Raw genomic sequence first — 12,500 nt, 5'->3', positions numbered from 1 at the left:
CAAAACCAGAGACACACACACACAGAGAGACACACACACACACACACACACAGAGAGAGACACACACAAAACCAGAGACACACACACACAGAAAAAGACAGACACACAAACACACAAAGACAGAGACACACAAACGCACAAAGACAGAGACACACATACACACTGATAGAGACGCAAACATACAGACACAAACACACACACACAGAGACAGACACACACTAGTGTTGCCCTGGGTTCGTGGAAGACTCAGGTGCAGGTATCTTCTGGGGGTTTAGGGATTTCCTCCTTCAAGAAAATGTGACGTTTTCATAATTTTGGACTATTTTTATTACCATATGTGTGTGTACAAGTTTGGAATGCTTGAAAATGCCTCCGTTACCTGCACTATCTACCTCCGTGCCTGCACTACCTACCTGCTTGCCTGTACTACCTACCTCCGTTGCCTGCACTACCTACCTGCTTACCTGTACTACCTGCCTCCGTGCCTGCACTGCCTACCTGCTTACCTGTACTACCTGCCTACGTTGCCTGCACTGCCTGCCTGCTTACCTGTACTACCTGCCTCCGTGCCTGCACTGCCTGCCCTGCTTACCTGTACTACCTACCTCCGTTGCCTGTACTGCCTACCTCCGTTGCCTGCACTACCTGCCTCCGTTGCCTGCACTGCCTACCTGCCTTACCTGTACTGCCTACCTCCGTTGCCTGTACTGCCTGCCTGCTTACCTGTACTACCTGCCTCCGTTGCCTGTGCTACCTACCTCCGTTGCCTGCTGCCTGCCTGCTTGCCTGTACTACCTGCCTCCGTTGCCTGCACTGCCTGCCTGCTTGCCTGTACTACCTGCCTCCGTTGCCTGTACTGCCTACCTGCTTACCTGTACTGCCTGCCTCGTTGCCTGCACTGCCTGCCTGCTTGCCTGTGCTGCCTGCCTCCGTTGCCTGTGCTGCCTGCCTCCGTTGCCTGCACTACCTGCCTCCGTTGCCTGTGCTGCCTGCCTGCTTGCCTGCACTGCCTGCCTCCGTTGCCTGCACTGCCTGCCTGCTTGCCTGTGCCTGCCTCCGTTGCCTGTAATGCCTGCCTCCCTCCTTGTGCTGCCTGCCTGCTTGCCTGCACTGCCTGCCTGCTTGCCTGCTGCCTGCCTGCTTGCCTGCACTGCCTGCCTGCTTGCCTGTGCCTGCCTGCCTGCTTGCCTGTACTGCCTGCCTCCGTTGCCTGTACTGCCTGCCTCCGTTGCCTGTACTGCCTGCCTCCGTTGCCTGTGCTGCCTGCCTGCTTGCCTGCGCTGCCTGCCTGCTGTGCTGCCTGCCTGCCTGCCTGCTTTCTGCCTGCCTGCCTGTGCTGCCTGCCTGCTTGCCTGCTGCCTATCTCCGTTGCCTGCACTGCCTGCCTCCGTTGCCTGCACTGCCTGCCTGCTTGCCTGTGCTACCTACCTCCGTTACCTGTACTACCAACCTGCTTACCTGCATTGCCTGCCTCCGTTGCCTGCACTACCTACCTACTTACCTGTACTACCTACCTCCGTACCTGCACTACTTACCTACTTACCTGCACTACCTACCTACTTACCTGTACTACCTACCTCCGTACCTGCACTACCTACCTACTTACCTGCACTACCTACCTCCGTACCTGCACTACCTACCTACTTACCTGTACTACCTACCTCCGTACCTGTACTACCCACCTACTTACCTGTTGGTGTACCTGTTTGTGTCTGTAGGGGCGAGGAACATCTACCACCAGCTGCTGATGAACAGCCTCCTCATGGACCTCAAATACAAGAAGATCTTCGCCATCCAGTTTGCAAAGGTAACACACCTGTTACACACCTGTTACACACCTGAGCCACTGTTACACACCTGTAACACACCTGAGCCACTGTTACACACCTGGTCCACTGTTACACACCTGTTACACACATGTAACACACCTGATCTACTGTTACACACCTGTTACACACCTGAGCCACTGTTACACACCTGTTACACACCTGATCTACTGTAACACACCTGATCTACTGTAACACACCTGATCTACTGTTACACACCTGATCTACTGTAACACACCTGATCTACTGTAACACACCTGATCTACTGTTACACACCTGGTCCACTGTTACACACCTGTTACACACATGTAACACACCTGATCTACTGTTACACACCTGTTACACACCTGAGCCACTGTTACACACCTGTTACACACCTGATCTACTGTAACACACCTGATCTACTGTAACACACCTGATCTACTGTTACACACCTCATCTACTGTAACACACCTGATCTACTGTAACACACCTGATCTACTGTAACACACCTGATCTACTGTTACACACCTGTTACACACCTGAGCCACTGTTGCACACCTGTTACACACCTGATCTATAGTAACACACCTGTCCTATAATAAGTCACCTATTCTTTAATAAGTCACCTGATCTATAGTAAGACACGCTGGTTCAAGTTAAACCGGGCAGCAGTGACCTCTGACCTCTGCCCCCCCCAGAACTACAGACGCCTCCAGACAGACTTCATGGAGGGCGACCACGAGAGAGTGGTGTCAGTGACCTCGCTGTCTGTTCAACTCTTCACCGTCCCAACCATGGTGAGTACCCACACCTGTCTCTCTCTGTCTCTCTCTGCCACACCTGTCTCTCTGTCTCTCTCTGCCACACCTGTCTCTCTGTCTCTCTCTGCCACACCTGTCTCTCTCTCTCTCTCTCTCTCTCTCTCTCTCTCTGCCTTTCTCTCTCATTTCCTGTCTGTCTCTGCTTCTCTCTCTCTCTCTCTGTTTCTGTCTCTCTCAGTCTGTCTCTCTCTGCCGGTCTCTCTCTCTGCCTGTCTCTCTCTCTGCCTGCCTGTCTCTCTGCTGTACGTTGTGACCATGTGACAGTGACCGTGATGGAGCTGTGGCTCTCGTTGCTGCTGAGTTCAGGCTGAGAAGGATTCTCTGATGATTACCTGATACCGATTACCGATACAACCAGTCCTTCACGTGATACCGTGTTATCTAGAACCATCCCCAAACTTGTCTTTCTCTCTATTTCACAGTATAGTATTATAAGCCGATCTTTCAGCAACGTCTGTGTGTTGTTAGAATGGGATGCACCAGGGCCAGTAGAAGGATCACTAGTTATCAGTTCTTCTACGAGACTCTGAGTCCTCTAACGCTGCCTGAAGGCCAGGGACCTGAGCTAGTTGTGTGTGTGTGTTTGAGGACCTGAGCTTGTATTGTGTGTTTGAGGACCTGAGCTTGTATTGTGTGTGTTTGAGGACCTGAGCTTGTATTGTGTGTGTTTGAGGACCTGAGCTAGTTGTGTGTGTTTGAGGACCTGAGCTAGTTGTGTGTGTGTGTGTGTGTGTGTGTGTGTGTGTGTGTGTGTGTGTGTGTGTGTGTGTGTGTGTGTGTGTGTGTGTGTGTGTGTGTGTGTGTTTGAGGACCTGAGCTTGTATTGTGTGTTTGAGGACCTGAGCTTGTAGTGAGTAATGTTAATTTCGTCAGCCAAGACTAAATACAGTGGGGGAAATAAGTATTTGACCCCTTGCTGATTTTGCAGGTTTGCCCACTTACAAAGAATGCAAAAATCTACAATTTTAATCATATGTACATTCTAACAGTGAAAGACAGAATCCCAAAGAAAATTCCAGAAAATCACATCATATGAATTTATTAAAATTGATAACCATCTGATGAGGAAAAACAAGTATTTGACCCCCTGGACAAACAGCAAGTATTCTGGCTCCTACAAGCCAGTTAGTCTTTCTTTAAGACACAGCCCCAATCCGAACCAATTATCTACATCAAATATACCTGCCTCACCTCGTTACCTGTATAAAAGACACCTGTGAACACCCAAACAACCAGCATCCAACATCACCACCATGGGCAAGACCAAAGAGCTTTCTCACGGACATCAGGGACAAGATTGTTGATCTGCACAAGGCTGGGATGGGCTACAAGAGAATCGGAAAGCAACTTGGAGAGAAAAGATCAACTGTCGGTGCAGTTATCAGGAAATGGAAGAAGCACCACACAACCGCCAACCTCCCTCGGTCTGGGCCTCCATACAAGATCTTGCCTCGTGGGGTGTCCCTGATCATGCGAACGGTGAGGAATCATCCCAAAACCACAAGGGGGAACTGATGAATCAACTGAAGGCAGCTGGGACCACAGTTACAAAAAGAAACGGTTGGTAACACACTACGCCGTCATGGATTGAAATCCTGCAGCGCACGCAAGGTCCCCCTGCTCAAGAAGAAACATGTACAGGCCCGCATGAAGTTCGCCATTCACCACCTGGACGACTCAGAAGAGGCCTGGAAGAAGGTGATGTGGTCAGATGAGACCAAAATAGAACTTTTTGGCCTCAACTCAACTCGTCGTGTTTGGAGGGCAAAGAACCGAGTACAACCCAAAGAACACCATCCCCACCGTCAAGCATGGTGGTGGCAACATCATGCTTTGGGGGTGCTTTTCAGCCAAGGGGACGGACAACTCCATCGTATTGAGGGGAGGATGGACGGGGCCATGTATCGTGGAATTCTGGACCGACATCTCCTTCCCTCAGTGAGAGAGCTGAAGATGGGTCGAGGATGGGTGTTTCAGCACGACAACGACCCTAAGCACACGGCCAAAGCAACAAAAAGAGTGGCTGAAGAAGAAGCACATCAAGGTTCTGGAGTGGCCTAGCCAGTCTCCAGACCTGAATCCGATTGAAAATCTTTGGAGGGAGCTTAAAATTGAGTTGCCAGGCGACAACCTCGAACCTGAATGATTTGGAGGCTGTCTGCAGGGAGGAGTGGGCCAACATCCCTGCCCAAATGTGCACAAACCTTGTCACCAACTATAAAAACCGTTTGACATCTGTGCTGGCCAATAATGGCTTTTCTACAAAATATTAACATGCTGTTTGTCCAGGGGGTCAAATACTTGTTTTTCCTCATCAGATGGTTATCAATTTTAATAAATTCATATGATGTGATTTTCTGGAATTTTCTTTGGGATTCTGTCTTTCACTGTTAGAATGTACATATGATTAAAATTGTAGATTTTTGCATTCTTTGTAAGTGGGCAAACCTGCAAAATCAGCAAGGGGTCAAATACTTATTTCCCCCACTGTATTTGTCAACGACCTTTTCTTCCATGACTAAGACGAGACGATGACGAGACTGCACCAATGTCCAAAAACGCTGACTAAGACTAAATTAACATTTAGAAAAAAGACGAGACTAAAATGTTTTGCATAAAATAAAAACTAAGATAAAATCTCTCTTCATTTTCGTCTACAAGTCTCTACTTTTTCATCATGAGAGAGAATATTCAGCTGTTACCGAGACCCGGTGCTACGGCACCGACGGGTGCCCTAACGACCGGTATCTACCGGACCGAATAGCAACGCAGATTTTGGTGCCACTTAAATGCCTGCGCTTCTCTCTGATGCTCCTTAACGGACGTTAGAGTCAACCGAAACATCGCTGCACGGGTATGAAACGCCAGTTAACACTCCACTTGGCAGCAGGTAACGTTAGCATACCGTTAGCTAGCAGTTGGAGTGAACACAGTTAAAATGCTGACGGCTAAACGGTGTAAAGGTTTGTCTCTGTTTCCAACACGAGACGTACGACAGTCTGCAGCTGCTGTTGTCTGAAAAACAACATTCACTTGAAATACGCCTCGCCGTATTGTGTGTGTGTGTGTGTGTGTGTGTGTGTGTGTGTGTGTGTGTGTGTGTGTACCAGGCCCGGATGCTGATGGTGGAGGAGGACCTGATGACCACCATCATCAGGACCTTTGTGGATCACCTCCGCCACCGAGACCTGCAGGGACGCTTCCAGTTCGACCGATACACCGCCCAGCAGGCCTTCAAGTTCGGACGGGTGCAGAGCCTCATCGGAGACCTCAAGTTAGGAACCTAAATATATATAGATATATACCAGTTATACACTAGATTATATACCAGTTATACATTAGATTATATACCAGATATATACCAGCTATACACTAGATTATATACCAGATATATACCAGTTATACACTAGATTATATACCAGATATACATTAGATTATATACCAGATATATACCAGCTATACACTAGATTATATACCAGTTATACATTAGATTATATACCAGATATATACCAGTTATACACTAGATTATATACCAGTTATACATTAGATTATATACCAGATATATACCAGTTATACACTAGATTATATACCAGATATATACCAGCTATACACTAGATTATATACCAGATATATACCAGTTATACACTAGATTATATACCAGATATATACCAGCTATACACTAGATTATATACCAGATATATACCAGTTATACACTAGATTATATACCAGCTATACACTAGATTATATACCAGATATATACCAGTTATACACTAGATTATATACCAGTTATACACTAGATTATATACCAGATATATATACCAGTTATACACTAGATTATATACCAGTTATACACTAGATTATATACCAGTTATACACTAGATTATATACCAGATATATACCAGTTATACACTAGATTATATACCAGTTATACACTAGATTATATACCAGTTATACACTAGATTATATACCAGATATATACCAGTTATACACTAGATTATATACCAGTTATACACTAGATTATATACCAGATATATACCAGTTATACACTAGATTATATACCAGCTATACACTAGATTATATACCAGATAGATACCAGCCATACACTAGATTATATACCAGATAGATACCAGCTATACACTAGATTATATACCAGATATATACCAGTTATACACTAGATTATATACCATATATATACCAGCCATACACCAGATTATATACCAGTTATACACTAGATTATATACCAGATATATACCAGCTATACACTAGATTATATACCAGATATATACCAGCTATACACTAGATTATATACCAGATATATACCAGTTATACACTAGATTATATACCAGATATATACCAGCTATACACTAGATTATATACCAGATATATACCAGCTATACACTAGATTATATACCAGCTATACACTAGATTATACACCAGATATATACCAGTTATACACTAGATTATATACCAGATATATACCAGCCATACACTAGATTATATACCAGTTATACACTAGATTATATACCAGATATATACCAGTTATACACTAGATTATATACCAGATATATACCAGTTATACACTAGATTATATACCAGTTATACACTAGATTATATACCAGATATATACCAGCCATACACTAGATTATATACCAGATATATACCAGCCATACACTAGATTATATACCAGATATATACCAGCCATACACTAGATTATATACCAGATATATACCAGCTATACACTAGATTATATACCAGTTATACACTAGATTATATACCAGATATATACCAGTTATACACTAGATTATATACCAGTTATACACTAGATTATATACCAGTTATACACTAGATTATATACCAGATATATACCAGTTATACACTAGATTATATACCAGTTATACACTAGATTATATACCAGATATATACCAGTTATACACTAGATTATATACCAGCTATACACTAGATTATATACACCAGATAGATACCAGCTATACACTGGATTATATACCAGATAGATACCAGCTATACACTAGATTATATACCAGATATATACCAGTTATACACTAGATTATATACCATATATATATACCAGCCATACACCAGATTATATACCAGTTATACACTAGATTATATACCAGATATATACCAGCTATACACTAGATTATATACCAGATATATACCAGCTATACACTAGATTATATACCAGATATATACCAGTTATACACTAGATTATATACCAGATATATACCAGCCATACACTAGATTATATACCAGATATATACCAGCTATACACTAGATTATATACCAGATATATACCAGCTATACACTAGGTTATATACCAGCTATACACTAGATTATACACCAGATATATACCAGTTATACACTAGATTATATACCAGATATATACCAGCCATACACTAGATTATATACCAGTTATACACTAGATTATATACCAGATATATACCAGTTATACACTAGATTATATACCAGATATATACCAGTTATACACTAGATTATATACCAGTTATACACTAGATTATATACCAGATATATACCAGCCATACACTAGATTATATACCAGATATATACCAGTTATACACTAGATTATATACCAGATATATACCAGCCATACACTAGATTATATACCAGATATATACCAGTTATACACTAGATTATATACCAGTTATACACTAGATTATATACCAGATATATACCAGCCATACACTAGATTATATACCAGATATATACCAGTTATACACTAGATTATATACCAGATATATACCAGTTATACACTAGATTATATACCAGATATATACCAGCCATACACTAGATTATATACCAGATATATACCAGCTATACACTAGATTATATACCAGTTATACACTAGATTATATACCAGATATATACCAGTTATACACTAGATTATATACCAGATATATACCAGTTATACACTAGATTATATACCAGATATATACCAGCCATACACTAGATTTTATACCAGATATATATCAGTTATACACTAGATTATATACCAGATATATACCAGTTATACACTAGATTATATACCAGATATATACCAGCCATACACTAGATTATATACCAGATATATACCAGCTATACACTAGATTATATACCAGATATATACCAGTTATACACTAGATTATATACAGGATACATACCAATTATACACTAGATTATATACGAGATATATACCAGTTATATACTAGATTATATACAAGATATATATATACCAGTTATACACAGAAGCTAGAAAATATTCACATTTAACAAGCTGACATCACACAAGTTTTCTCATTAAAAATGACTCAGATTATCAAAGTAGTTGGAGATTAATTTAATAGTTGACAACTAAACTCTGTCTGTATGTATGTGTGTCTCTCTGCCTGTCTGTCTCTCTGCCTGTCTGTCTCTCTGCCTGTCTGTCTCTCTGCCTGTCTGTCTGTGCTGCAGGTATGTTCTGATCAGTCGTCCCTCTGAGTGGGGCGATCAGCTCAGACTGAAGTTTCTAGAAGGTCTGGACGCTTTTTTGGAGCTGCTCAAGTGTATGCAGGTACAACCTGTCTGTCTCTCTAGTCTGTTTGTCTGTCTCTCTCTATCTGTCTAACCTGTCTCTCTCTCTGTCTGTCTCTCTCTGTGTCGGTCTCTCTCTATGTCTGTCTCTCTCTCTCTGTCGGTCTTCCTCTCTATCTGTCTCTGACCTATCTGTCTCTCTCTATCTCTCTCTATCTGTCTGTCTATCTGTCTCTGACCTGTCTGTCTCTCTCTAACCTGTCTCTCTCTCTCTGTCTGTCTGTAGGGTATGGACCCAGTGGTGAGACAGGTGGGGCAGCACATAGAGATGGAGCCGGAGTGGGAAGCAGCGTTCACCATGCAGATGAAACTCACTCACATCATCTCCATGATCCAGGAGTGGTGCTCCTCTGATGTTAGTCTACACACCACACACACACTATACACTACACACCACACACACACACACACATTACACACACACACACTATACACTACACACACTATACACTACACACTCACATCATCTCCATGATCCAGGAGTGGTGCTCCTCTGATGTTAGTCTACACACTACACTACACACTATACACTACACATCACACACACACTACACATCACACACACACTACACTACACATTACACACACACACTATACACTAAACACTACACACACACTATACACTACACACCACACACACACTACACTACACATTACACACACACACACACACTATACACTACACACACTATACACTACACACTCACATCATCTCCATGATCCAGGAGTGGTGCTCCTCTGATGTTAGTCTACACACTACACTACACACTATACACTACACATCACACACACACTACACTACACATTACACACACACACACTATACACTACACACACTATACACTACACACACACACACACTATACACTACACACTCACATCATCTCCATGATCCAGGAGTGGTGCTCCTCTGATGTTAGTCTACACACTACACACACTACACACTATACACTACACACCACACACACACACTACACTACACATTACACACACACACTATACACTACACACTACACACACACACTATACACTACACACTCACATCATCTCCATGATCCAGGAGTGGTGCTCCTCTGATGTTAGTCTACACACTACACTACACACTATACACTACACACACACTATACACTACACTACACATTACACACACACACTACACATTACACACACACACTATACACTATACACTACACACCACACACACACTACACTACACATTACACACACACACTACACATTACACACACACACTATACACTATACACTACACACTCACATCATCTCCATGATCCAGGAGTGGTGCTCCTCTGATGTTAGTCTACACACTACACTACACACTATACACTACACACCACACACACACTACACTACACATTACACACACACACTATACACTACACACTACACACACACTATACACTACACACACACACTATACACTACACACACACTATACACTACACACTCACATCATCTCCATGATCCAGGAGTGGTGCTCCTCTGATGTTAGTCTACACACTACACTACACACTATACACTACACACCACACACACACTACACTACACATTACACACACACACACTATACACTAAACACTACACACACACTATACACTACACACACACTATACACTACACACACACTACACTACACACACACACTACACACACACTATACACTACACACACACTACACTACACACACACACTACACACACACTGAGGGAGAGGAGCAGTTGTGTATCTTTCTTGCTGTTAGAGTAACATGGTCTGGTGTGTTCTTCCCTCTAGTAACAATCTACATGCTGGAGAAAGCTGGAGGGGAACTCCTTGTTAAAGTCCCCTGTGTCCCGTATCCAGGTGATCGCGCTGCAGTTTGTTCACTATGGTTAGCAGTGAACCAAAGTTGTGCTAACGTTAGCATCGGGGGCTATGTAGACGGCAGTGTATATTACCGACAGGGCTCCAGGTCAGGTGAGCCGTGCTGGGCAACGATCCTGCAGTTGGTACTCCATTCATGGTGCTCAACAATCCAGTCCTCCGCCTCTGGTCTCGTCTGAGTTATGTTCTCATCCTGCCGGTAGTTAGCTCGCCGTGCTAGTTAGCTCGCCGTGCTAGTTAGCTCGCCGTGCTAGTTAGCTCACCGTGCTAGCGCCGACAACAACCTGGAGGGCTCGGTCAGGCTATTTCCTCAGGGATGTTATTATGTTCTCGTAACAGCTGTGTAGTATCGTGGTCCTGTATTGATTAGGTCAGTGTGTAGTATCGTGGTCCTGTATTGATTAGGTCAGTGTGTTGTATCGTGGTCCTGTATTGATTAGGTCAGTGTGTAGTATCGTGGTCCTGTATTGATTAGGTCCTGTGTTGTATCGTGGTCCTTTAGGTCAGTGTGTTGTATCGCGGTCCTGTATTGATCCTGTCCCGTATGATTAGGTCAGTGTGTTGTATCGTGGTCCTGTATTGATTAGGTCAGTGTGTCGTATCGTGGTCCTGTATTGATTAGTTCTTTGTTGACATGAGTGAATGTCATAACACACAGGTAAGAACTAGTAGCAGCTTACTCTCGTGCGGGACGATCGTGATTTTGTACAAAAAATACAGTCAAACAAACCCCTACAGTATTAAAATCGCTACATATAATTGTTTAGAAGGTTAAAGTGTGAGTTATTGGTTTTCTCTTTAACTTCCTTCAGCTCTTTTCATGTTTGGGGGGTCGGATTGTACAAATTATGAAATATTCAATATCCCAATTTTGCATATCGTCCAGACAACAATTTGGATATTATCTTCTAAACGATATTTCGCCCACCTCTACACACACTATACACTACACACACATTACACACTACACACTACATCATCTCCATGATCCAGGAGTGGTGCTCCTCTGATGTTAGTCTACACTACACACACAGACACACGCACACTACACACACACACACACTATACACAGACACACACATTGCACACACACACGCACACACTACACACACATACACACGCACACACTACACACACACGCACGCACACACACACAGACTCAGTAAACACACAGACTACACACACATGCACACACACAAATCCACACACACACACAGACTACACACACGCACACACACACACACACACGCACACACTACACGCACACACTACACACAGACACACACAACACACACACGCACGCACACACACAGACTCAGTAAACACAGAGACTACACACACACACACAAATCCACACACACACAAACAGACTACACACACACAGACCAAACACACATACCAC

The 12,500-nt window shown here is 43.2% G+C and overlaps 1 protein-coding gene across 1 annotated transcript in view; it reads left to right on the top strand.

The window, feature by feature from the left end:
- The window catches only part of ubr2 (ubiquitin protein ligase E3 component n-recognin 2), a 31,423-nt gene that overhangs the window by 14,067 nt on the left and 4,856 nt on the right, over positions 1 to 12,500 (top strand). The window contains exons 10-14 of the mRNA XM_028603003.1: positions 1,719 to 1,807; positions 2,507 to 2,605; positions 5,740 to 5,903; positions 9,098 to 9,197; positions 9,444 to 9,572. Coding sequence (XP_028458804.1) covers positions 1,719 to 1,807; positions 2,507 to 2,605; positions 5,740 to 5,903; positions 9,098 to 9,197; positions 9,444 to 9,572 — 581 coding nt within the window. The remainder of the gene's footprint in view (positions 1 to 1,718; positions 1,808 to 2,506; positions 2,606 to 5,739; positions 5,904 to 9,097; positions 9,198 to 9,443; positions 9,573 to 12,500) is intronic.

The sequence above is a fragment of the Perca flavescens genome, chromosome 17 (genome assembly GCF_004354835.1).
Source record: "Perca flavescens isolate YP-PL-M2 chromosome 17, PFLA_1.0, whole genome shotgun sequence".
Classification (NCBI taxonomy): domain Eukaryota; kingdom Metazoa; phylum Chordata; class Actinopteri; order Perciformes; family Percidae; genus Perca; species Perca flavescens.
This window is presented reverse-complemented; position numbering and strand designations above follow the sequence as displayed.